General features: G+C 40.1%; 1 protein-coding gene across 7 annotated transcripts in view; it reads left to right on the plus strand.

Moving 5' to 3' along the window:
- ADAMTS6 (ADAM metallopeptidase with thrombospondin type 1 motif 6) overlaps nt 1-20,308 on the plus strand; it is a 305,077-nt gene extending 284,769 nt beyond the window's left edge. For 6 of the 7 annotated variants that reach the window (XM_019414343.2, XM_019414344.2, XM_019414338.2 and 3 more), the window contains 3 exons: nt 983-1,159; nt 3,777-3,933; nt 17,155-20,308. In XM_019414343.2, coding sequence (XP_019269888.1) covers nt 983-1,159; nt 3,777-3,933; nt 17,155-17,264 — 444 coding nt within the window. In that variant the 3' untranslated portion in view covers nt 17,265-20,308. Of the gene's footprint in view, nt 1-982; nt 1,160-3,776; nt 3,934-17,154 lie in introns of those variants that run through there. The other variant, XR_002071347.2, reaches the window with a different exon arrangement.
- Nucleotides 20,309-27,443: the final 7,135 nt, after the last annotated feature.

Consider the following 27,443-nt stretch of genomic DNA (forward strand, 5'->3'; position numbering starts at 1 on the left):
ATTCCCTTCCCCTCAGTCTAATGTAGCTCCTGCAGTAGATCTGGGATCTTTCTTCCTTCCTTCTTTTCTTTCTTTCTTTCTTTCTTTCTTTCTTTCTTTCTTTCTTTCTTTCTTTTGAACAAAAGGTATAGAAACAGGGCTTCAAAATGTTGTGGGTAAGGTCCTCACTTGACTCAAAGGAAGAACAGATTTTAAGGAAGGGTTCAAACATACAGGGTAGAAAGTTGGAGGACTTTAGTCAGTCACCATGTTTAATAGATGACTCTAAGAAATAGCATTCCAATGAACCTGGAGAAGAGGTAAATAACAGACTTTGTGACATTGGAAGAAGGAGCATCTTTTCCTCAGTATGAAGAACAGACTGGTCCAACTAAAGAAGAGTCAAATGCATTATGTTTAGGGAAATTTATTATGTACAAGGAAAAGTCCAGAGATTTTCTGTGCAATAAACTTTGACCAATGGCCATGTATTCTTAGTTACCACCCTCTAAGAATACATATCTCAATCAATCCCTAGCTTGCTTCATAAAGATGAGTTCTTGTTGTCTACTAATAATAAGGATTCTTTTCAGAAGACTACACCTAGCAAGTAGGAAACCAAGGATTCCACATTCCAAAAATTAGGATTTCTGTAAAGACTGTATAGCTCTTAGCACAACACTTGGTATATATCGTGTTTATAAAATGTGGCCAAGGACAGGGAGGTATCGAGGAATAAACCTACCCACAATAAAAGAAGAAAATAAGTTAGCCAAGAAACAAACTTTGGATTTAGCTCTTAAAGTCCTTAGGGGAAAAGTTAAAGGTACTTCTGCTTAAAAACTTAACGAGTTTTCATATCCGAACAACTTTGCCCAGAATTTTGTCTATATGCATATTGTATACCCAAAAACATTCACTTTAAGAAAGACCTTCCTCATATTTTCCTCTATCTTTAAACTGCTGTGATTCATTTAAACTGCTGTATTTGTTTTATTTCCAGTGCACTCCCAAATGTGGTCCGGGATTCAAGCATCGGATTGTTCTGTGCAAGAGCAGTGACCTCTCTAAAACATTCCCAGCTGCACAGTGTCCAGAAGAGAACAAACCCCCTGTCCGTATCCGCTGCAGTTTGGGCCGTTGCCCTCCTCCTCGCTGGGTGACTGGAGACTGGGGCCAGGTAAGACAGTGCGGCAAGGGGCTCCTGCTGAAGCAGCACTTTGAAACACTTAAGTTTTCTGATTGGGTCATTATAAGGGCTCCAGAGATGAGAAACACGACAGTCACACATAGACCCACTAGCTGTGTTTCTCCTGCACCCACACGCTTCCTACTTCTACCTACTCCTTGGGGCTTACCAATGTAATTTAAACTTAAAAGAGAAATAGTCTGTATGGCCAGGTATTTGAGCAAGCTAACAAAACTTTGGATTCTAGTCCCAACTCTCTCAGCTACTTCAAGAACAAATCTGTTAACCCCAGTGTCTTAACTTTCCTACTTGCAAAAGTAGCTCCTCTTAACTTCACAGAAAAGGTATGGGGGTTCTAATTAGCTTGATAATGTGATTGACAGTCTTTGAAATATTATCAATATCTATTATTCAATGGATTTAGCTGATGGACATCATGAATTGGGAAGCCAGTATAAAGGGCTTTTGGTCTGTATTTTTACATGAGGTTCATTTGCATTTTATGTTCTAATTCCTATTTTTTTCTTTCTTCATTCTCACTTATTTTTAAACTGTGTTATCTTAGTGAAGGCCACCTTAAATCCTTTTACAACAAATCGATATATTTGGATACAAGGAAAATTGAGTATTATTCTTTTGAATGTCAAAAAGGAAATCTATTAGGTTACATTAAAAATAATGTTCCAGGGGCGCCTGGGTGGCTCAGTCGGTTAGGCGTCCGACTTCGGCTCAGGTCATGATCTCGCGGTCCGTGAGTTCGAGCCCCGCATCGGGCTCTGTGCTGACAGCTCAGAGCCTGGAGCCTGTTTCAGATTCTGTGTCTCCCTCTCTCTGGCCCTCCCTCGTTCATGCTCTGTCTCTCTCTCTCTCAAAAATAAATAAATGTTAAAAAATAATAATAATAATAATGTTCCAGAAAGGTAATTTCTAGACAATCAATGCCCTTTTCCTGTGGTTTTATAATTAACCTTGTTGTTTTCAAATATCTGAGACCCAAATAAATCATGGCACATAACTATACCAGTATGATTTTGTGTGATCTCTGGACTGACTGGACCTGTCATTACTTATTAAAAATGGCATTTCATAGAAGTAGTTAGCAAAATTCCGGACAACCCTCAGCATTTCTACAGTATAGCAGTATCTACCGACCTCTTTTGTTATAGTTGGGAAAGGGCAAAGGTTTTCAGTCTCCATTAAAGCAAATAAATATATTTGTTCTGTACTCAGCCAGCCCTGTGGGGAGACAAAATCAGTGTGATCATAAAATAATTAATATTTGCATGTGTATAACAAATAATTAATAATTTGCATTTGTATAGCATCATTTAATTTATAAAGTACTCAAGTAGAATACACATGATAGGCATTGTAAGCAATTATGTGTTTCACTGTGAAAGTGTAACCATTTCAAAATATGGAATTGATATGGTGTTAAAGAATAAGTACAGACATGCCCTCATAATTTTGATTTAAACCATGGAGGCATTTCCTTCCTTACGTATTCTTTGTTGCAATGCACTGTCATATAAAGGTCAGTTGAAAGTTTTCGCATGTGAGTGATTTCACCAAATTTGCAGTAATCAATTTCAGGTTATTCTTTTAAATGTTGTCAAGTCCTTTTCTTCTCATCTATATTTTAAATTCAGTTTTCTAAAATTAAAATTAACTGGTAAAAATACATTTTCAAAGACACTTTAATACATTTTATAGTGCATTTGTTTGTCATTCTTTATTTAGGAATTTTAAAATAAAAGTGTCTGTCAATATCCTTGCAACTCCTGTAAGTGTTTTGAGAGTTTTTACAGACAAATTCAATAGGGCCTCAGTTTGTTAACCTTATAAGCATCACCATCGCCTGTCTCGGCACTAGCTCATCTCCTTGATCTCAGATCTCACAGGCTTTGCGGGCATTCTGGGTGGCAGACCCAAAGAAAGATCCAGCTTCATGGTTCAGCCTGGACAGCTGATCGGTCCCCACTGAGACTAAGTCACTCAGAGAGTAACTTCAACTGTAAAGTAACTGAATCCCTGAGTAGATGAAAAAGGAGAGGGAGGCATGCTACTTGGCTCACATTTGTGTGACTAACAATACCTTAGAAAACTCAAGGTAATTATTGAAGCTCTTTTATTTTTTTTTAAACTGGTTCCCATCACTAGCCCACACAGCAGTCACTGCTGTTTTACTGAACTCCTATTTTGATCACATTCACAGCACTCCAGTAGACCATCAGCTTGTTTGCCATAGGACTGTAATAAATAGGGAGCAAAAGTGATGTCCCAGCACTAGAATCCCTAATTACTACTTCCTCATGAGGGTTTTCTTATTACACTCCTGTTACAGTTCACCTAATTGGAAGTGTTAGAAAAATAGCCCAAGAAATCTCTTGTTTTCTAGGAACTATATTGCTTCCATTTTCAAAGGTAATAACATGTTCCTTGAATTTTCAAATGAGTTCTACAGTAGAATGACTTAATCATATACCTCTCCAAGATGAACTTCATATGGACTTTAAAAGCTAATATATATGGTATTTGGAAAGATATAATATCTTTTTACCTCCTGAAAATTGTTGAATTTTGTTTCTCTCTGTGTCTTTCGGTTCAGTGTTCTGCTCAGTGTGGCCTTGGACAGCAGATGAGGACTGTGCAGTGTCTTTCCTACACTGGACAGGCGTCTAGTGACTGTCCAGAAACTGTTCGGCCTCCATCGATGCAGCAGTGTGAAAGCAAATGTGACAGTACCCCCATTTCCAATACTGAAGGTGAGTTTCCCATGGACAAAGGGCCTGCGGCCTCTAATGACTCACCTCTGGTGGCTCCCAGGGTTTGAGGAGCCCCATAAAGCCACTGTTGTAGTATAGTTCATGTAGAGCATTTGTGAAAGTTGCATGTGTACTGGATATGTGATAAGGAAACCTACATTTTTTTCCCTGACTACCTGACCTTGTTAAGTCACTTAAACTTTCTGGAGCTAAATTAGCTTATCTTTATAATGAGGGATTGGAGTAAGTAACCTCTAAGGTCTATGTTTGACCTAGCATTCTATGTTTGACTTGTGCCAGAAATACAGAGATGATGTCTAATGAACCACACTTTGAATTTAAAGTTCTGTTTCTTTTCTGTTTCTTTTTGGATTTAACAATGGATCTCTACCATCATGAAGATTAAAATTCATGCTTGTTGTACATATAATGAAAGCAAATATTTGAAACTATTTATTTCAAGTGCTAGTTTTCTTATTGTAGAAAAGAAGAAAAAGATAATTATATAGCTGTTTATAGAGGAGCACAAAGGTCTTTATGCTCTGAAATTTCTCTTTCTTTTAATTTTTTTTAATGTTTATTTTTGAGAGTAGAGACAGAGCATGAGCGGGGAAGGGGCAGAGAGAGAGGGAGGCACAGAATCCAAAGCAGGCTCCAGGCTCTGAGCTGTCAGCACAGCTGACGCGGGGCTCGAACCCACGAACCATGAAATCATGACCTGAGCTGAGTTGGACGCTTAACCGACTGAGCTGCCCAGGTGCCCCTGAAATTTCTCTTTCTTATGTATTGGGAAATCTGTTTATTAATAGCAGTTGCCAGCCCAAATCCTGAATTTTCTTATATCTTATTTAAACAAATATACTTTGCTTATTCAGTTAGGCATTCATTTAAAATTTCCTGAATGCCACTATGTAAGAGGCACTACAACAGAAATCATGGGAAATATAGAGACAAATATGGCATAGTCAGGAAATTCAGACTGCCTTGCCATATGAAAATAGAGGCATGCCCAAATAAATGCACAAGAACATCTGGAACCACTAATTTAAATTATGTAAGAAACCTGGTTATGGGGCTCTGCTTAAAACAAAAGTAGAGAACTATCCTGAAAATAATTTAATATTTTTCAAATGAAAATTATGTGCTCATGAGCCTATTAAAAAGAGATCTATTCCTTTTGACTAAATTTCTCCAACTTAAAGGATTTTTTTAAAAAATTACATTCACTATTGGGGCACCTGGGTGGTTCAGTCAGTTAAGCATCCGACTTCGGCTCTGTGCTGACAGCTCAGAGCCTGGAGCCTGCTCTGTATTCTGTGTCTCCATCTCTCTCTGCCCCTCCCCTGTTCACACTCACAAAACTAAATAAACATTGAAAAAAAAATTTTTTTAATTACATTCACTATTTTAAAATATTTCCTTAGAGGGGCGCCTGGGTGGCTCAGTCGGTTAAGCGGCCGACTTCGGCCCAGGTCATGATCTCGCGGTCCATGAGTTCGAGCCCCGCGTCGGGCTCTGTGCTGACAGATCAGAGCCTGGAGCCTGTTTCAGATTCTGTGTCTCCCTCTCTCTGACCCTCCCCCATTCATGCTTTGTCTCTCTCTGTCTCAAAAATAAATAAACGTTAAAAAAAAATTATAAAATATTTCCTTAGATATTTTATTTTAGGAAGAGCAATCATCTTGTATGACAGGATACAGAGAAATTACTTTGCAAATATACCAGTTTTTATATCTAAGCCTCAACATGAAATCCTTTTTGTATAATTTACTCTTTCAGATAAGTATGACCTTATTGTACATTAATTCAAAATCATAATTTTAATTTGCAAAATCTGTTGCTCTGATGTCATCTACTTTTTTGTCCCTTCGGTAATGGTCATTCTAGAAATTGAGCTTTTCTTCTCTTGAGAAGGACTCAAAATCCATGATAAACCTAAGTATTTTCCTTAGCAAAACAATCTCTTTTAAATAATCTAAATAAAAATATCTGTCTTGTGTAAGACTGCATCAAACAATTATAAATTGTTTATCCATTATAAATTATTAGCAGTCAATCACATAGGTCTGAAGGTCTATTTTTCTTTCTGAGTTGGAAGATAAAAGGTTGAGGTGGAAAAGATATAACTATCATATTAAATTACTCTGTATTGGGTATTATGGGTAGGCCCTTTATATTTATTATCCACCTTATATATCTCATATACATAAATATCTGTGTGTGTGTGTGTACGCACGCATGCATGTTATAATTATGTCAGCAACCGTCCAAGAGTTGGTATTACTGATGAGGAAACTGAGGCACAGAGAGGGATAGTGACTTGCCCAAATGATAAGACTAGGAAGTAGTAAAGGCAGAATTTGAACTGAGATTTGGCAAAGCCCAAGGGCATGTCAGTTTCAACTACATTTTTATGCTATTCTTAATTCACTTATTAGTAGGGTATTTTAACATGAAAACAGAGCTTCTGGTTATGAAGTAGCAACTCTTTCTAGCATGACCATCATCCTGATTCAGTAGATTCAGGCTTAGTCACTGCTGAAAGAATTGGTTTTTTAACATGCTCACAGCAATGTAGATGTTGAAATTATGTATATAACTTTATTTTAGGCATTTTAGTGATTTCTCCAAAAACTTTTCTGTAGTGGTTAGTTATTATACAGAAGCGTCTAGCTGGTGATGCAAAGTTTTCAGAGTGGGCAAAATATCATTTGTAACTGGACTTATTTCTGCCTTAAAGAAATTCTCTTAAAATAGATATGTGTTAATCTGAGGTTTCTTAAATTATTTGTAGAAACACCTCATGGTCATTTAATCTGCCTGGCCAAATCACTTTTCACTAATATTAATTTGAAGTAAGCAGTTAAGACAGAATTTTTAGCCTTCTTAGTAAAGGAGGAAACTTTTAGGAAATTATTAATCCTGCAAAATATGACTAATCTTAGAACTGTTAGTCCCTAAAGCTGCTGAGTCATTGAAAAGAAAGAGGATCACTCTCTTACAAAATTAGATTTAAAGTGGATATGTCTGTCATAACTTGTTTTGTGTTCTCTTTGGCTTCCCAGTAGCATATGTTGAATACATTTAAATACCTGAAACTATCTGTTCATTTCATCGGCAACTAATTATTGAATGCTTGCTGTGGCCAGCCTCTTCCATTCATTATGGAAAATTCAAATGCATTTGTAAGTTCATAGTCTTACACGAAAGATATTTTAAAAAAAAAGAAAAGGAAGGAAGGTAGAAGGTGTTATGTGGAGCAGTTGACACGGTGCTAAAAGTTCAAATGGAAGACAAGTGACTTTAACCTTTTAGATCAAGGCAACTTCATAGACTAAGTGATCTGTGAACCTGCTGTAATGTGTACTTGGAAAAATAACCCATGTATACCCTGGAAAAAGAGGATGAAACAGTTGAATTAAATCATAAGTTATCATTAACAGAGATATGAAATGGACAGATAATATGGATTTCAAAAGAGAAGAGGCTCTTACATGAAAGTAATGTAAGAGTAATCTAATATGGCTTCTGGGAATCAGGTCAGGGAGAAAAGAAATGCCTGTTGCTAAGGGAGAGTTGGGAGGGAAATCTGGTAGTAGGGGAAGGAGTAAGCTCTGGTTGCTGCAGGAGGTTGAAAGAGGACTTCCTATTCCCCTTCTCTTGACTCTTAGTGGGAGGCTACTGTGAAACCAGTTCAGGTCTACCCCAAGACAGAGTTGGACCAAGGGAGATCCCTTGGGATCTAAAATACAGTTTTTTAGTGGGGTCTCTATGGGTGAAATGGACCATTGATAGAATCTTGAGAATTGTTTTAACAACCACAGTTTAGGAATTGGTTCTCCTTCTAACATTTTATTATGAAAATAATAAAACATTTCAAATGTAACAGCAAGGTTGAAAGAATTTTACAATGAACACCCACTATCTGGATTCCAACATTAACATTTTCCTGAGCTGATTTATCACATATATATCTATCTGTCCATCCCTCAAGGTAATGGCTTTTAAATAATGTCCTCCATTCACCCAACCATTATTACTTACTTAGCAAGCCAAGGCCAGCAAGACAAAGGGCCAGGCACTGAGACTATGAAAGAAATGTGACAAGGTCTTTGTCCTCAAAGGGAGCACAGTTTAGCAGGGGTAGGGACAAATAATTTTCACAGTACAGGCAGTACTCTAACAGGGTAGAAAAAAATTACCATGAGTACACAGAAGAGGGGTAATCAGTAGAAGCATCGTGGAGAAGACAAGCTTTGAGTAGGGCACTGGAAGGTATGAAACAATTTGCCAAGAACACATGGAGATGCTGGGATTCCTGGCAGAGGACATGTGTATTCAGTCATCAGGGCATGGAGGTAGTTCAGTACGGGTGCAGTGGGTTGGCAGATGAGAGGTAGTGGAGATGTGGCTACAAAGAGAGAGAGTCAGGGACTTGGTTTCGGAGGGCCCTGAATGCCGTGGAAGGCAGTTAGGACTCTTAAGTTCTAGGGAATAAGCGAAGGAAATTGAAGAGTGACATGGTCAGGGTGGCAGGAGTGTGGAGGGGCAGAGGGAGGTCAACTTTGTGTGGAGGAAGAGTTAGAGCGTTATTCTAAGTGTCCAGGCTTGAGATGATGAAGGCTTAAATCAAAGTAGATAGAGTATAAATCAAAAGGGGAGTAATTAATTGGAAAAAAAAGAATAAAATGGAAGGGAGAATAAAAAGAACCTGATGAACAGTTAGACACAGGGATAAGAGATTTGGAGGTATCCACTATGACTCCCATTTAGATTTTGGTTTCTGGATACTATAAATCACGATAAGGAAGTTAGGCTTCTATAGGGAAGTTGAAAACACATTCATCCCCAAATGCCATAATAAAATAATGGAATTTGAGTAAGATTTTTAAAAATAAAAATAAAATAAACAATGGAAAGAGATTGAAGAAATGGAGTGAGGTTAAGACAACAAAGAATAATAAGAGAAATTCGGAAGTGGAACATCAAGATATTAAAAGTAAATAGTCAGGGGCACCTGGGTGGCTCAGTCAATTAAATGTCCGACTTTGGCTCAGGTTATGATCTCGTGGTTTGTGAGTTTGAACCCCACAGCCTCTCTGCTGTCAGCACAGAGCCGACTTCAGATCTTCTGTCTCTCTGCCCCTTGCCTGCTCATGCTCGCTCTCTCTCTTTCTCTCTCTCAAAAAAAAAAAAAAAAAAAAAAGTAAATAGTAAGACGGGACTAGGAGAAGGAAGAAGGGAGATAAAATTTGCCATATTCAACGTCTGCTTTAGTATTTAATTCTTGTAAGGCTTCAGTGAAGGGTTAAAGCATTATAGGCTTGAATTTGACAGACTGCCCATGATGAGCATAACACTGCGTTGCTGCTGGGAGTGAATTTTAGACACATTGGGTATCACTGCATCTGAAGTACCACTCAGAGTAATTTTTTAAAGTACATCTGGCAGCTGGGACTAGCCTACTCAAGCTTACCTGAAATTCTATCCCAAATGCCATTTTATTCATCTTTATGCAGTTTCAGGTTCCCTTGTAGTTTATATGGTGAGTCTTTTCTGTCTCCCAATAGTACAAGGCAATCTGTCAGCTGGTATTTATTGCTGCCAGCTAATAATTCATGGTGTGCCCTGAGCTGGTAACCAACCCAGGAAAGGCGTGGTTAGTATACATTGGTTTACCAACCTAGGCTAATAGTGGCTTTGGTTGGTCTCAGTCTCCCTCAAGTGAATGACTTGGAGAAAGCCTGAGCAGCTCCCGAAACCTCATAGGACCTCCAGAACAAAACAACTACTGGACTTGAGATTTAAAGTGGTGCCCATTGTATTAAAACCAGTGAAAGGAACAATGAAGGTCATTTGAAGATTCTGAGTGGAAAGAGGTGAGCAAGAGTAGGGTTTTTTTTCCCTTTGCCATTTTAAAGAGCTCATAATGCACCTTACCACTTAGGTTCACATTCCTGGCTCTCTGGTTTACAGGGAACCCTGGGATTTGTGCTGGGATTATACCACCTTGAGGATGAATGTGGGTGGCTTTCAGGGAATAAGACTGGGAAAAGAGAAACTGAGGAAGCAAAGAGAAAAAGTAATGGCTTAGCCCATGGTAAGATGACATTGGAATCAAGTTTCGTAGTTGATACCACCTTGTTCAAGGATGAAAAGTTGCTGGAATGTTCCCGTTGCAATGAATAATGTCAGGTTCCCAAATGAAACTTATTATTTCACCCTTTTCCAGTCTGACTATGTAGAATATCAAGGGCAATTTTTTCAGAAGAAATACTGAGTTCACATCCCTCACCCACACATTCACACGTACAGCCTTTGCCATCTCACTTCTCACTAAGCTCTGCATCTTCTGGGCAGTTTGACAGAGGCACAGCTGGTTGTACTTTTGTAATCCAAAAGATAGACCCTAAGGTTCTTAAGTCATAACTGTCTACTTACTGTGTTCCTCTAAATCTCATAAAGAGTTTATGGGCACACAGGGCATGCATTCGCCAAAAAAGGATGCTGAATGGTCCGACCTGGTCATGAAAGGATATGTCCCTGTATACCCCAGGTCACTCCAACAATATAATTTAGCCAGGCTGTGCGACGTTTCAGGAAATAAATGCAAGAGCACAGCATTTCAGGAGTTGCTCTTGTGTTCCTTGGACCAAGTGAAGCCTTCAAAGTCACAATGAATCTGAATCCAATTGCATCCTAAATTCATAAGCCTCTGTTCACTGTGAGTGTTTTGAAATCATGTCTTTTGGGTCGAAGATTTGAAAGATTAATGTAAAGCACCTGTGGAAAAACCCACTGGCACATCAATGATAAGTAGATTCATGTGTTGCCATGAAACAGGTTGTCTTATTTTATCATTCAAGTCTACCAAAACCCAGATTACCAGTGAGACCCACTCTTGCATACCTGGCAGGTTACTTATGGGTCTGGCTCATATCGCAGGGCCTAGGGGTTGGCTTTCAGCCCTTAATATAGTCCCAAGCGTCCCTGAGAAAAATGTAGGAATACCCTACAAATTGCCTTCCCCACTAGAAATCTTTGGACTTGGGTAAAGTGAAATTTTGTTTTCAGGGACAGGTAGGATGCAAAAAAAGGAGAGACTAGTTAGGCCCACAAAATATTCCCTAGAAGCCACACAGTAAGGACCTCTCACCCTTCCAATGGCCTCACAAGAGAAAAGGTAGAGTAAGTGTCTTTTCTTTCTCTTCCCAGGAGAGTACTTAGCTGGTACATGATGAGAGCAGAAGAGAAAATTAAGCCTTCACCTTAAAATCCTTGACCCTGCTGGCTTAGATACCACTACTTCAAAAGCAATACATATAAGTGTATCTACATGAAGAAAATATGATAGTCAAGACAAAACCTTCCAAATAGATTAATTACAGGGTAATCATGTTACAAAAAGATTCTTACTAAAGGATTCCTTTTAATAGGTGTCCTAGTAGAATAGTTTATTTACAGGTTATGTATTACTTAAGTATAGAGAAACTTTTAATTAGATATTTTAGAGATTAGCTAGAAATCAGCACATACTGAAGATCATTCAGAAACTAAAACAGAACATTTATTATTGTTTTGATTTCAATGGGAAACTGTGGTTTAATTTATGTACAACTTTTCCAGAATGGTTTTACCACAAATGTGATCTGTACTGTGTATCGGCTCAAGGGTGAGATTATTTCATTGTTTTTCCAAGTTTTTATTTAAATTCCAGTTAGTTAACATACAATGTAATATTAGTTTCGGGTATAGAATTTAGTGACTCATCACTTACATTATTTCATATTTTTAATGGCTTTGAGAATGAAGCAGACTAGTGAATAATTTTTGTAATTAAAGCCTTCTTGACTACATGAGCAGAATGTCAATGAGTCAGTCCAAGAGCTCAACACATCAGTCCTCTCTAGGTAAGCTAAAAAAAGTGGCAGATGGGCTGAATGCCCCAGTATAATTTAATACTGCTACTAATATATTTAAGATTATGTTCAGCTTTCTGTAATAGTGGAGCTTTAAAACTCCATGGTGCAACTCAAATCACCTTCCACTCATGTCATTTTACACAATTGAAGGAGGACAGTAAAGCCGAAGAAAAGCATTCATGCCATTTTGAATACCTGTGACCTAGAACTGCTTTTAAAAAACATTTGCCTGGGACACCTGGGTGGCTCAGTCGGTTAAGTGTCTGACTTTGACTCAGGTTGTGGATCCCGCAGTTTGTGGGTTCTATCCTCGCTTAGGGCTCTGTGCTGACAGCTCAGAGACTGAAGCCTGCTTTGGATTCTGTGTCTCCCTCCCTTTCTATCCCTCCCCTGCTTGCAGTTTCTCTCTCTCTCTCAAAAATAAATAAACATTAAAAAAAACAAAGTCGCAGGGGCACCTGGGTGGCTCAGTTGGTTGAGCGTCTGACTTCAGCTCAGGTCATGATCTCACAGTTTGTGGGTTCAGGCCCCACATCAGGCTCTGTGCTGACCGTTTGCTCAGAGCCTGGAGCTTGCTTCAGATTCTGTGTCTCCCTCTCTCTCTGCCCCTCCCCCGCTCACACTTTGTCACTCTGTTTCTCAAAAATAAATAAATATAAAAAAAATAAAAAAAAAAAAGTCCCCTTCTCCAGGGGCCTCTCAGTTGGTGGAGCATGCTACTCTTGTTTTGGGGGTTGTGAGTTTGAGCCCCAGGCTGGGTATAGAGATTGCTTAAAAATAAAATATTTGTTAAAAATTCCCCTTTTTCCATGGTGGCAGAGCATGATGATGCTGATCAGAGCATTTCTGATGATGATGTCACCAAGGGTTGACAAGGGTCTGCCTTACAGGTAGAAATTTTTTTGCAGTTTCATGCCGAGCATCCTAACCCCAGCTCTTAAACCCACTACCTGGGTGACCAGCATGGGTGTCCTAACCTCTGTGAGCTTCAGTCTTGCCATCTCTATAAACCTGATGTTTTATTATACATAAAAGGGTTCAATATATAAATATATAAAACCACGGGCATTTCCTGCTACATGGGAGGCATGTGATACATTATTTTTAACATGATGATTGTTATTGGATTAAGCGCTTGTGGCTTTAAAAGACTAAGAGAATGAAAGACCAGTTATGGTTACCTTCTCTGATAAATAATTTCCATGAGTCCAAAGGCTGATTCTTCTTATCTAGGCAGTCTTTAGAAGGCAAAACCAAGATGTAGGAACAGGAGGTTCCACTGGGGCCCTCCTCTGGGAGAGCTCCCCACACTCCAGGCTCTGTGTCCTCACACAGCCCCAGTGTCTCCACTTGAATGTCTCATCAAGGCCCAAGGTCCCAGCCTTGGAGTCCCCAGTGCTGGCTTTTCCCCATCTCTTTCATCATGATTTACCTGCTCTCTGTTTAATATCTTTTTGTTAATTTGCTTATGCGTGCCAGTGTGTAACCCTTAGTGAGAGCCTAATGCACATTTTGACAGGGATCCCAGAGAAACAATACATGGTGGTGGATCTCAGAGGCAGATGTGTTGGTGAAAATCGTAACAGCTAACAGGTGGAGTGCTTCCTCTGTGCCGATGCCACGGCCATGCGTTTTGTAAGCACCCATGTGAGCCCCACTCACCACATCCTGTGAGCAGGTCTTGTCACAGTCTCTACTTCACAGATGAAGAAACTGAGGCTTAGAGAGGTGATGGAACCTGGCCCAGGACAACCAAATACTGGGAGGGAGCAGCTCCAGAATTCACCCCCCAGGCGCAGCCGACTCCAGATCTGCCACTCGTCACCACTGTCTTATACTTCTGGTGCAGGCGAGTCTGGTGCACTCCTAAAGAGTCACTACCTCCCTAAGCTTGGTTCTGCTCCCAGGACCCACATGACTTCCTGCTTTCAATCAAGCTGGATGGAATCAACTTAATTGACAACAAACTTGAGAGGGGTATTGGAAATTTCAGAGAGAGATACCCCACAGCCGGTTTTTAGCCTACCCCGAGGCTCCACCCTGCTCCTGGCCAAATACTGCGCTCTGGGCCTTGGCATACTGAGGAGAGTCCCCTCATTTCAAGCACCCACTTAAGTTGCTGCATCCTGACTTAGATTTGTAATAACCTAAATGGGTGAATGGAGGGGTGATTGGAGGGAGAAACAACTTATGAATATTTTTTATTCATTATTTATTATCTGCTGTTTATAATCAGATTCCCAAGTCTAAATCTAAAAGAAGAATCTGTGAATTTGCTTGTATTTTGCTCATCTCAGAATTTTCCTGGACCAGCAGCAACTCTTCCAAAAATTGAGTGATGAGTCTCCCAATAAAATTGCACCCCAGAAAATACTGACTTATGTCAATAGGACAGCACCTTCTCACTAGTAATCAAAATATTGCATCCTCATTGAGAAAGTCAGAGGGCAACTTACTGTCATCAGGTGGTAAGAGGTAGTAACAGTGGTAACAAAAATAGTTAAGTCACTATCTTACACTTATCAAGTGCTGATAACCTGTGCACTGCTCTGAGTGGCATCACAGGATGTACATGTTACACGTGGAAGGGAGAACTCTCATCGTCCCTGTTTAGAGATGGGGCAGCTCCAGCACAGAGAAGCTGAACTATTTGTTCAGAGTCGTAAAGCCAGTAAATGACAAAACTAGGATTAAACCGGGACAGTCTAGCCCCAATCTTATTTTCTTGTACTATTAAAGCAACCAGTCCTCCTCTATCTGTCTGTCAACCAAATCATCTTTATATTTTGGCAAAGAAGACCAAAGCTAACATTTACTTTGTACTTGAAGCTGTCCCACCAAGCGCTGCTGCAGATTGTTGAGGGGGGTGGTCTCTGCTGGCCCAATGCTTCATGAAGACGATTTAGATTAAAGATGAGTGGTACTGTATTAGCTTTTCTCTTTATTTTATTTTATTTTATTTTATTTTATTTTATTTTATTTTATTTTATTTTATTTTAAATCTATTTATTTTAAGAGAAAGAGAGAGAGTGAGCATGCATGAACGGGGAAGGGGCAGAGAGAGGAGAGAGAGAGAGAGAGAGAGAGAGAGAGAGAGAATCCCAAGCAGGCTTCATGCTCAGTGCAGAGCCCAGTGCAGGGCTGGAACCCATGAATCATGAGATTATGACCTGAACCAAAATCAAGAGCCAGACACTGAACCTATTGAACCACTCAGGCACCCTTCTCATCATTTTAATAATTGCGTTACCTTGACCCTTGACAAAAATCTCGCTCTTGGTAACATGGATAACACCTTTTTTTTCTTTTTACACAATTATTCTTAGTCTAAACCTGTTTTGATTGCTTTTTACTGGTTATGACAGAGAGAAAAAGAAAAAAAAATACAAAGTGACCTCCAAATTAAAATATGTGGAGATCTTTTCATCTCAAATTCATTCTTGATTCATCAAAAATCATCTGACTTCTTTTTTTTTAGTGCAGAGTTTAAAGAATTTTTTCTTGTCTCTCTTCCCTTCTTTCAGCCAAAACTTAAATGTATTGAGAATCCTGTGGAAATGTTCTACTCAAAATTCTGACTATTACTCTTTGCTAGTCAAATCATGAGTAAGGGAGTTTGATGGTGCAGAGCTTAGGTTTGAAGATGATTGAGGACTCCAGTTTAAAATTTAAGTCTTTAATATAAAGCAATACTTACATTGTCAAGAATAGTGTTTAGTAGAACTAGGCACCCCCAGGAAGATTCCAACAATGTAAGGTTAATTCATGTATGTACAATTATAGATTTGAGGTGAAGCTATATCACTTCTACCCCTTGATTAAGGGGTCCTCTATGCATGATACTTTGAAAACAATCAGTTGTGTGTAATGATAAAATTATAACTTGATAATGATTAAATTAAACACCTACATGTATCATCAATAAACCACCAGAATTATAAATACAATACAATACAATACAATACAATACAATACAATACAATACAATACAATACAATAAAATTTAAGTCTTTCCCTGAAAGAGCCTGGAACGTGAGGTTGATAACATTGTTACCTAACTTTTCAGTAGTAAGAACTGAAAGCTTCCCCATTCCTTCGCACGTCACTTCTCAGGTTTATCTTATGGCTTATGTACCATGTATATGATTTCTTACAAGTTCAGTGGATTTCTGAAGCCAGGAAAAAACATGAAAATAAACCAGCAAGCAAGCAAGCAACAACACAACTGTCCTGTTACACTGAATTTCACCCACTGTTCTGCCTGATTCTAATTACCTTCAGTAATTTACCCAGGATGCTTCAGTATAACCACCTGGAAAAGTGAGGGTGGAACTTTGATTCTGGGAGGCATATGGAAATTTAATTACTAGGTTTACAAAGTATTTTAAAATCCCCAGATAAAAGTGACCAGAGGACTACAGAAGAATATCATTATTAGCAGCAGTGGGGTTATGTGGGGGTGAGAGGGGTGCTGAGGATCAAAGGCTGGTGTCCCCTTCTCTACACTGGCCCCTTCGCCCCATCTTCTGCAACCAGTCTCAAGGGGAGATGGAGAAAGAATCATTTATTCACCTTCTGGCTGCAAGAACTGCAGACCTCAACTGTGGCAGTTCTAGCACTGAGGAGAAAATACACATAGGAAAAAAGAAGGCCATGTCTCACTTCCAAATTAAAAAAAGACATTTCTACATGTTTCCATAACCCACAGACTGCTGCCATTTGAGGCCAACCCCTCCAAGTTTTCCTCTTTGTCTAGTGTAGTTGCTGAATCTAGGCCACTGTCAGCAATCCTTTTCATTCACCCAGGCCCATCCCTACGCCTCACAGATGCAGATTCTCTGGAGACATGTGTACTTTGGTATCAAACAATGCAACTCATGTTTGATTTTGGATAACCTTGCACTGCTGAATAAAATAACCCTTGAGAAAGAAGCAATAAAAGCGCTGTAAGAAAAATGACTCATGTTTCCAAGCTGTCTAAAGTGATCACTTATCCCAACAAATGGTAATTCTTTCAAGACACAGTGGGCATGCACCATACTTGTAAAAGTCTGGGAGAAAAGCCTTGCAACCATTTTTTTTTTAAATTATGTTAAAATATATCAAAAGAATGTTTCTGGTAGGCTGTACCATACAGGGTATGCTCAAAAACAAAAACAAAAACCACATGGACGTGGAAGCCAAGGTGGATTGGTGCAAGGGGGTCCTTGCTGGATATGAACGTGGAGCCTCACTGGCCTGTTTCTGCACTTGTTTCTGCGCCTCTAATTGTTTTCCATTTTCTGCCCCCATTTGCTAGAGTGCAAAGATGTGAACAAAGTGGCGTATTGCCCGCTGGTGCTCAAGTTCAAGTTCTGTAGTCGAGCATACTTCAGACAGATGTGTTGTAAGACCTGCCAAGGACACTGACCCGTGGAGAGCCAGAGAGGGAGCCCTGTCATTTCATCGTGGAAATGCGTCCATCAAAGAGAGCCACCCAGAGGAAGAGGATTGATGTCCTTGCAAATGCATTACCCTGTGGAAAACGTAACCACTGGTCAGCCCTAGCTGACAGGATTTCAATATTATTTTAACTTCTGTGAAGTGGGATTTATTGATCCAAAGTGCTGGACACGGTATTAGGAGGGAATGCCAGATCGGAGAGATCCAAACAACACAGGGAGACTTGCTTACTGTGGAGCGTTTGTGTTCTTTCGAGTAAATCCAATAGCCTGTTTACCTCCTTGGACCATTAAGATAATTTTTATTATGGACTTAGCAATGACACTGAATCCATTTGTATTTAAAACCGTTTAAAATGTAGCTGTTATGACTTGGTCAACTATGGAAGTAAAGAAGATTCAGAAATCTTAAGTCATAGCTTAAAAATATTTACTATACTTTATCTCAATACAACAGCACCACAATTTAAATTCTAAAATGGGCTTTTAACTGTAATTTAAGGAGCAATTATAAATCAAAAGTAATGAAAGTTTGTATTATTTTTCTTCATTCCACTTAATTTCCTTAGGACTAATCCCCCTGTTCTGAACACTGCTGTGAGCCATATATAAACTATATTAAACCGAACAACAAGGAAGGACTCAGTTTAAGGCAGCGCATCAGTTACTGCGGCCATGCAAGTCTATAAATTCTGTGCTAAGAGACTGGGGCCAACTTGCCATTGTGCAAGTGAAGCTGAGATTTCCATTAAAACTTTAAGAGAAAAACATTTCAGTTTCATGCAGAAGCCAGACCTGGGGTATGGTAGAGACTGAAGAACCGGGCCCTTTGCTGCCATCACACAGGATGCCTGAGTCCTTATGTGAGTCACCCCAGCTCAGTTGTGTTTACAACCTCACCGGCCACAGGACAGCTTCTGCCCCGTTGGATTTTTGCATGCATGTTGAGCTTACTGAAATGATGCCGTGCAAAAGATAGACTGGCTCGGCAACAACCAGGCAGACCCTTTCGCTGACAATTGTGATGGGTTCCAGATGTCCCTTCTTTGATATGGCAGAAGGGCATTTATTTATATGAGAGCAAGTGTGTGTGTGTGAGCGGGCGCTTTTGAGTGTGTGGGTAGATGAGTGTGCTTGCACATAAATGTGCTATTTCTGTGAGTTTTTAAAGTAGGCAAGGGATAACAACCAAAGAAGAAAAACTCATGAAGCCTAGAGATCATAAAGCATAATTTTAATAGTCACTCAACCAACAATTTTGTATTTTTTATGGATACTCTGAATGGCAATTAAATGTGAAACCAAGTTTCTTGGGCAAGTCAAATTCTAGAATCAAATCCAGAATCCTAAATTAAATTGACTAGCTCACAGTTTCCCTATCCACAAGTTTCATGTCATGCTCATCAAAAGATTCAACAGCGAGATTAAAAGAAAGCAAAAAAGAAGAGGGTACTTATATATATTTTGTACTTGAACACTTGTAGCTTGCAGCAGGTTCTTGATGAATGTGCTTTGCGTCCTACATAATGTGTACATCATGCTACACGAACACCTCAAACTCCAACCAAATGGCTACTTTGTAAAGATGCTACTTGCAGTTAAAGAGTATGTTCGACTTCAATCCATCACTGTGCTCTCATACTACATGTCTGGTGTTTCACCTACACCATGACCTAATGTAGATGATTAGGTTTTTTCAGAAAGGAAAAGAGACTCACAGACTTCAAAAACCAACCTAACCTTCAGGTTTGCTATGGACAGTCAGCATGGGCTGTTGTTCTGCACACTCAGTCATGGTCATCAATATTTTCTCATCTGCTTTCTGTCTCGACACCACAGCTCATGTCCCTGAGCTTTCCAGAGAAAGCTACCGACGATACCCAAAAATTGCCAGGGCCGCTCTCTCTACTGCTCTTAGAAGACCAGCCAGAGTGCTATCTATTCAGTGAGGGGGGAGGTGGCCCATGAGCAGCGTGCCCCCAGCGCTGAATTCACTTGGTCCCTCGTAAAGAGTGGTTAAATTGGTGCTAATGTGCCCTGGTGGAATAAAGAAAGGATGGGTGGTTTCTGTGGCATTCTAGGCATAGGTTTGCCATCAGGACCTGTCTTTCCCCAAATATAAATATCAGCTCATGGTTTTATTCCAAAAAGATTTCTTAATTGACTAACTTGAGTCTATTCTTCACCTCACCTGGAAACTAACATCATGAGGACTGTTGCCTTGGGCCACCTTGACTGGCCCTAGATGAAGGGGCAGCTAGTATTCCCTCAGGAGTGTGCACCAGTCCCGAGGCCAGGAGTAGAGAGCTTCCAGGAGCAGCATCGCAGCATCGGATTACTCTGCTAGAAGGAACCAAGCACAGAAGGTTTCCCCTGAGTGGGGGAACAAATCATATTCTACAACACATCACATTACCGCTGCTACTCTGTAGTCAACCACGTGGCTATATGATGCTCTCTTCCTAAATAATAGCAATAGGATTGTCAGTGGAGGCTAAGCCACCATGGCAGGCCCTCTGAAAGTAGCATGCTATACGGACTACTTAGAGAGACCCAAGGAAACTGGTGCCCTATGGCTGAGAACCGTATCTGCCATCAGCACAATATCCTGCCAAAAAGGAAAGGTAAAATCTACCCAACTGATTAAAGCCCTTGAGATACATATAACTCCCCAAACCGTCCATTTTATTAGGAATTTTATTGGAGTGAATGTCACATAGGTATCCTTAATAATACAGAATGAAATTACCTTTGTATTATTGTGATTAGTTGTTGCTTATTATTTTATACTCAGTATTAATGTGGTACACTGTTACTTTTTTTTTGCTTTTGTAAATTATATTCTAATTTATTGCCATGTTTCCTAACACTTGTCCTACATTCATTCTCCTGCTTGTAACGAAAATGAAAAAGTCATTGTAACACTTGATGGAGTGAAATTCCACACCAGGCACAGATTTTTTTTTAACATAGATAATTTAGTGAAAATAAAAATTCAGCTTGTAAGAATGATTCAGATGAAGGTTGTCTATTCCCTGAAAAGCTGGTGTGAAACTTTCAGTAGGAGGATCTTTCCTTTGGAATACCACACAACATTATCCAAATTCTCCAGATAGCATCTGGGATAGAGATAATCTGTTGTACGCATCCTTATTACACTCTTCAGAAATTGCATATATTTGTATTTCAGTAATATTAAATACAAGGGCTTTAGATATTCCTGGTGGAGCTCTGTCCCCAGATGCCACTAGTCAGCTGTTCTAGCACTAGAAAAGAAGTCCAGATTGACCCATGACTCTTTTGCCCCCACCTTCTTTTGCTTTCCATGTAAATGCTTTCACATAGAAGAGGATGCAAGATATTTCATTGTGGAAAAGGTGCTGAACAAAAGTATTCATATTTGAAGGATTTTTCTATTCAGATTCAGCAGGGAGCATAGAATCATGAAGGGCATACTTTTCCACCTTCAGACATTTCCTCTTAGGCTGAACTAATGGTTCAGCCATCGCTGAGCTGCGGTATATTATCATATGCAAAGGTAACTCAGCAGTTTTTGAAACTCAGCAGCTAACATAAAGGTGGCCCTTCTGCATGCTTAGCTATTTGTGTATGTTCATAATGACAGCCTCATCAATTATATAAAAAGATGTGGAATACCTAAGCAGATTGTTCTTCAATCCACTTCCTTCCTTCTATACCCACCCGCGCACACATTCCACCTCACCTGAAGAAATCAGGTGCCGCGATTAGATAGTCTTGGGGTGTATTTCTCCAAGGTCATTCTAGGAGCCAGAAGTGGTTGGAGTATTATGAATCCTCAGTTAATGAGAAGACTCTGGAACCAACTGTTTTAACTTCCCACCGCACTTGCAAAGAGTAGTTTGCTAGGGGCTGGGGAGGGGGGAATACCAAAAAATGAGGTTTGCCTTAGCTTAGATTCCACAGATGCTAGTCTGTCTTCTCATCTACAGTTGTTTTTAAGCTTCTAGTTAATTGTTTTCTCCCACTGAAATATCTAAAGGGCACTATCCTACTTAGGGCACTGACTCGAAGGACAATCTGCTCTCCATGGAGATTCTACCAGTCTCTAAAGAGCACCAGGATCGACTTTCAGCTTTTATGCTCCAAAAGGAGCATTTTTTGACATTTTTCAAGTGAATTAGGAAGAAAAGTCGGATATTGATCTTTGTAACAAAAATGTGAATTTGTGTGGCTAGGACAAAATTCATTACTTTGAAAAGACAAGGGAAAATGTAATTCAGCAAGAAAAAAAAAGTTACAGCCCAGGAGGACTAGAAAATTCTAAATAACTGGTTGCAAAAAGAGAAAAGATCAGTCACTGAATAAAAAAGTGACAGATAAGCTGCATTTGGAATTCTTTCTCATTCGTATCATCAGAATGTGTGGAATAAACTAACATATGTTTCCGAAAAGAACAGCTGTTCAAAATGGTTTGTGCCTCAGCCTTGAAAACCTCAAGCTGTAACTTAAAAGGAAAACAGTCTTTTCTCCCATCTTTTTTCTCAGAGGGTTATTTCTAGCATTCCTTGTCCCTCATTTCATCCACAGATGGTATCTGAGGCCCAAAGTCGAATGGCAGTTTGAGGGCTGGCTCCACTCTGTCAGAGAACCAAGGTTAAGCTTGTATTGTCTCTTGGTTGATGGCTCCCCAAACCCCACTGAAAACCTTGAGCTGCATAGATGATGAAAGATAATTTCCAGGGCAATATCTATCTTTGCTAGAACAATGCTGTGTAGTTACACAAGGGCCAAATAGCACCTGATGTCCCAACCCCAAGAATTAGGGAGCCTGAATATTCTTAGTCACCTCAGGGTATGGAACATCATGCCTGACCAGTCAGATTTTATTGCTCCAAACCTTAAGGTTTGTGAAATTCAATCCAGAGATCTCTTCTTGGACCTTGACTTGGATACCTAAATTTGGGTTTCACATAAAAGGGGGCAAGTTATCCCACCAGCTGCAGGCCTCCCAAAAGTCAGACTGCCTTCAGGTCAATGCCTCAACAGTAGTAGCTTCTACTAGCTCAAGGCCAATGTAATTCTTGGAAGGGTCTGCTTTTTTCCCCCAGCAAGGGCATTTGTGAATAGCAGGCTACCTTATGAGCCCACAGGGCAGTAATAGAGATGAGGCCCCTAAAATCCCAAGCAAATGTGTCAGCAGGAAGGTCTAGACCAAAGCCAGTCCACTCTGTGTCTAGAGAGTGGCACAAACCAAGGTCACTTATTTATACAACCATTATTTGCTAGGTACCTGTTGTATGCAGGTTCTATGCTAGGCACTAAATGTATGTTTTCTCATTGAATGGGTTACAACAAAACTATGAGGACTATACTGCCAATCCCTATTTACAAGCCTTTCTGGGCTCAGAGAGGTTGAATAAGTTGCTAGGGGGTCACAGAACCAGTGAGGGGAGTGTCACCTCTTTGGCACATGAAAGGGAGCTGCCTGGTCTGCATCAAGGACTGGGAAATTTGGAAGGATGCTCCTCTACCAGAGAGAAAATGACTCCCCAGACCAGAGGAAATGGGGTCCTTCTTCCTGGGAAACAGTGGGCCTGAGGCCTTGGGAGGGATTTCAGGGGTCAGGGAAGGGTGAACTTTGGGCTCTTGTCTCTGTCGGTGGTGGTGTTCACTATGAAAATTCCTATGTCTGGTGACAAAATTATATGTGGGGACCCAGAGTGGTTTCTAAGCATGTAGTTAGAGTTCATGGGGAGAGGAGGAAAATGAAGGTCAGAGATATTCAAGGATGGATGGTGTCTGCAATGGCAGTTAGCAGCCAAACACAAGAGAAAGCTCTCACCTCCCCCTGAAATGTCCTGTTTTGAATCACAGAGCCTGTTCCTGTCTGACAGCCCCCCACACCATTTCCAGACATGCCAGATGGCCTCACTGACCTATTTCAACACAACTAGAGCAGAATGATTCCCGTGTTGGCTTCGGGTAAGTTTCAAGAAAGGTGGGTTTCTCTGTTTCAGCCAGAGCTGGACCATCAGGTTGCTGCCAGCAGGCACATTCTTTGACCTTCTGTGGTGGGTCCACAGAGTGGAACCAGGTGTTCTTTCAGCCCATGCCAGAATGTATTGGCCGCCCAACTGGCCACCTGCCTCCACCCCACCGACCGGGCTTTGGCTGGCCCTTTACCAAACAGCTGTGCTGGGAGCCACAGGTGGCCGCCCACGCTTGTGCCCAGGCCAGCAGCTGCATTGGCCTGACTCAGCCTGGCAAGATGGACCTCCTGTGCCTCTGCCCCTCTGCCCCAACTTCTCCCCAGCCAACGGCTGGGGAGAAGGACAACTAAAGCTTAAATACCCTAGGAAATTTTTTTGTGGTCTAAAGGCAACTAATAAACATACTGTTCTCTTCCCTATCATCAATTTTGGTATTTTATTTTTAATGATTCAAATTAATCTGATGTAAATGAATAGACATTTAGTTTCTGTTTTAGGGGGTACATTATTGTAAATATAAAAATCACTGGTGCTATGTATTTATGAATATAAAGACAAAGGAGGGGCACCTAGCTGGCTCAGTCACTGGAGCATGAGACTCTTGATCTCAGGGTTGTAGGTTCAAGCCCCATGTTGGGTGTAGAGGTTACTTACAAATAAAATCTTTAAAAATTTTTTTAAAAAGATAAAGGAGGAAGACATCTCAACTTCAAAAAAATAGTCTCTGGGAAATCATCCTAGGTATCTAGATAATAAATACATACAAGAATATTCTTTGACACACTGGAAAAACACACACAGAAGTGGCTAAAATAGGAGTTTGAATTAAAGTGGGCAGCAAAACAAAAGATGTTCTCAGCCAAACTAACTGCAATAAGAAATAAGTTGATTTATAATTTTATTTTATTTTTAAAAATTTGTTTAATGTTTATTTATTTTTGAGAGAGAGAGAGAGAGAGAGTTGGGGAGGGGAAGGGAGAGAGGGAGACATAGAATCTGAAGCAGGCTCCAGGCTCTGAGCTGTCAGCACAGAGCCTGACGCAGGGCTCGAACTCACGAATAGTGAGATCATGACCTGAGCTGAAGTCGGATGCTTAAGCTACTGAGCTATCCAGGCGCCCCTTATTTTATTTTTTTTAAGTTTATTTAGAGAGAAAGAGAGAGAACCAGTGGGGAAAGGCAGAGAGAGGAGGACAGAGGATCTGAAGTGGGCTCTGCACTGACAGTCTAGAGCCCATTGCAGGGCTCGAACTCAGAAACCGCAAGATCATGACCTGAGCTGAAGTCAGACACTCAACCAACTGAGCCACCTAGGCACCCTGATTCATAATTTTAAACTTTCATACAGAAAAAAGCAAAATTGAGAAATTAAATATTTTATTTTGAGATTAAAAAGTATATACTGAAATTTTGAAACAAGTTATTAACCTATAGCCACATTTAGTTTTGAAGATTTTCTGAATGTAAGCTAGGAAGATGTTATTACCTACTACACTTAGGGTCCAACTTCCCACCAATGTGGCAAACTTTTGCTGCAGGGAAACAGAAGGAGACACACTGTTTTATTTCATGCCACATTTGATGTCAACTAGAGAAAGTACATGTACCAACCGTCTCTTATGTCTGGCTTTTTTTTTTTTTTTTTTAAGTTTATTTACTCATTTTTAAGTAATCTCTATACCCAACGTGGGGCTGGAACTCACGATCCCCAGATCTGGAGTTACAAGCTCTTCTGACTAAGCCAGACAGGCCCCACTGGCTTTTTAAATCAATACATTAGAACTTAACACTCCAGAGGAGTGTTGTACCCTTCAAAGTAATCACTGGAGATCACTCTGTACTCATTGTAAGAGTAAAATCATCATTCAAGACAGTTTTTAAATTGTTTGTTTGGACTATCTCCCAGGGTAGAATGGATTTGAATTTTGCAAAAGCCCAAAACCAAATCTGGTGAGTAATCTGCATATACTCATTTTGGCTACAAATATCTTACGTGTTTTACAAACTGACCCCAGGTGATACCACAAGAGGAACTCCAAATATGCTTTGAGTGACTACTTTAACAGATTTCACTCATTTGCATAGAAAAGTGCTAGTGTTTTGTCTAAAAACTGTGGGCATTGTTTTACAATCCCACTTAAAATTAATATAACATTTCACTAAATGTTTTACTACTGCAAATTCTAAAATTGGCTGAAAGATTGGACCACCTAAATGGCATGTTATCTATTAAGGAGAAGAAAGATCTCTGACCTCCCAGGGTTGAGTAACCCTTCAATTCAGGAAGCCAAGCCACTTCTCAGAGCCTGGAAGTTAGCACACGGCTGTCCTTAGAGGATTCTCCTTCCTGGAGTCTCTGAAGAAAAAACTAAACCTGATCTTCCAGAGGGCTAATTAACCAGGGTCTGTCAGCAACATTAATGAAGCTGTGGCTGAGTGTGCGGGACTTGGAGCTCTATTTCTTTACCACGGAGTCAGCGACCATACAGATGGGCCCCTACTTACACAGTTCTGCTTCTGTTCCACTTACGTAGCTTGAATCATTTTCCATTTGCTCACATAATTCCGAGATGAGCCTGGTCTTTAACTGGCTGTGTTGGGCTAACAATCCAGTTTCCAGTGTCTTCCGCCTTGGCCTGTCTTCCTCCTAGAGTTTTCAAGGAAGTTGTTAATGATACATAAACAGATATGTAAACAGAGACTCTTAAGGAATTCTGAGAGTACGTCTCTTGAAGAGGATAGTTACTCCCTATTTATCAAACTTTGAAGTATGAATTTTCACCCTGGGTTTGTTATAAAACGGATACTCATATATCAAGCTCAAAATCAATGTTTTTTTTCCCCAACATTTTTGCTGGAACATGCCTCACAATCCACACTTTTTACATCCCTTATGCTACCCCTCCCCCAACCAAATCATTTTAAATTCACACCGTCTCTCTCTAAACAACTTTAAAAGAGTCTCCTTGGGTGGCAAGGAATTCTTGTTTCTCAAAATTAACTGTGACAGCCATGGTCAGGGACACGGTTGGAGCCCATTGTCACTATGAATCAAGAAAACTTCACTTTAAACTTGTTTATATCCCCCCCACCAATAGTTTAACCAGATTGGTCTTTTTTATCAACTTCATAATAATTCAGTTGCTGATAATTAACTAAGAGAAAAGCCCTGATAAGACAGATAGACGGGGCCCCTTCAGGGAGTTCTAATGAAGAAGAGAGTGAGTTATTATGTATATTTATTTTTAAATGTATTATTTATTTTTAAGAGAGAGAGAGATTGAGAGCAGGAGAGGAGCAGGGGGTGGGGGAACAGAGAATCCGAAGCGGGCTCTATGCTGTCAGCACAGAGCCCATGCGGGGCTCAAACTCATGCCGTGAGATCATGACCTGATCCTAAGTTGGATGCTTAACTGTCTGAGCCACCCAGGCACCCCTGTTATGTGTTTATTTAATGCAATGTCCTCTACAAGAGCAAGGGCTGCTGAGAAATGAGAGGTGTTTCTTATAGTGTTGAAAATATGCAATTTAATGTCCTTCACTTAGGCAAGAAATCACCAACTTATGTTTGTCTGTTTTTGTTTTTATTTACTTTGGAAAATGTCACACCTATGCAAAAGTAGAGAGACCAGTTTAACGATTCCTCCATCACCCAGCCTCCACAATTATCAACATGAACAGTCTTGTTTCCATCTGCCCTTCTCCTCTACTGTGCCATATCTGAACAGAAGCAGACATCATATCATTTCACCTTTAAATACTTTGGAATGTTGGGGGGCCTGGGTGGCTCAGTTGGTTGAGTGTCCAACTTTGGCTCAGGTCATGATCTTGCAGTCCCTGAGTTTGAGCCCCACATTGGGCTCTGTGCTGACAGCTCAAAGCCTGGAGCCTGCTTTAGTCTCTGTGTCTCCCTCTCTCTCTGCCCCTCCTCCGCTTGTGCTCTGTCTCTCTTTGTGTCAAAAATTGATAAACTTTAAAAAATATATACTTTGGAATGTATCTCTAAAAGGTAAAGACTCTTAAAAAAAAACAGCTAGCTACTGTTAACAAGATATTTATATTTTCATTGTAAAACTGAATTTGCTCAGTACTGTCACCAAATTTGGGGAAAGTAATCATAATTGTACATACCACTTAATGTGCACCTATTATGGGCTCTACTCCAGGCAGTATTA

The sequence above is a fragment of the Panthera pardus genome, unplaced genomic scaffold (assembly GCF_024362965.1).
Source record: "Panthera pardus isolate Hobbes unplaced genomic scaffold, ASM2436296v1 HiC_scaffold_2, whole genome shotgun sequence".
NCBI classification, from domain to species: Eukaryota; Metazoa; Chordata; class Mammalia; order Carnivora; family Felidae; genus Panthera; species Panthera pardus.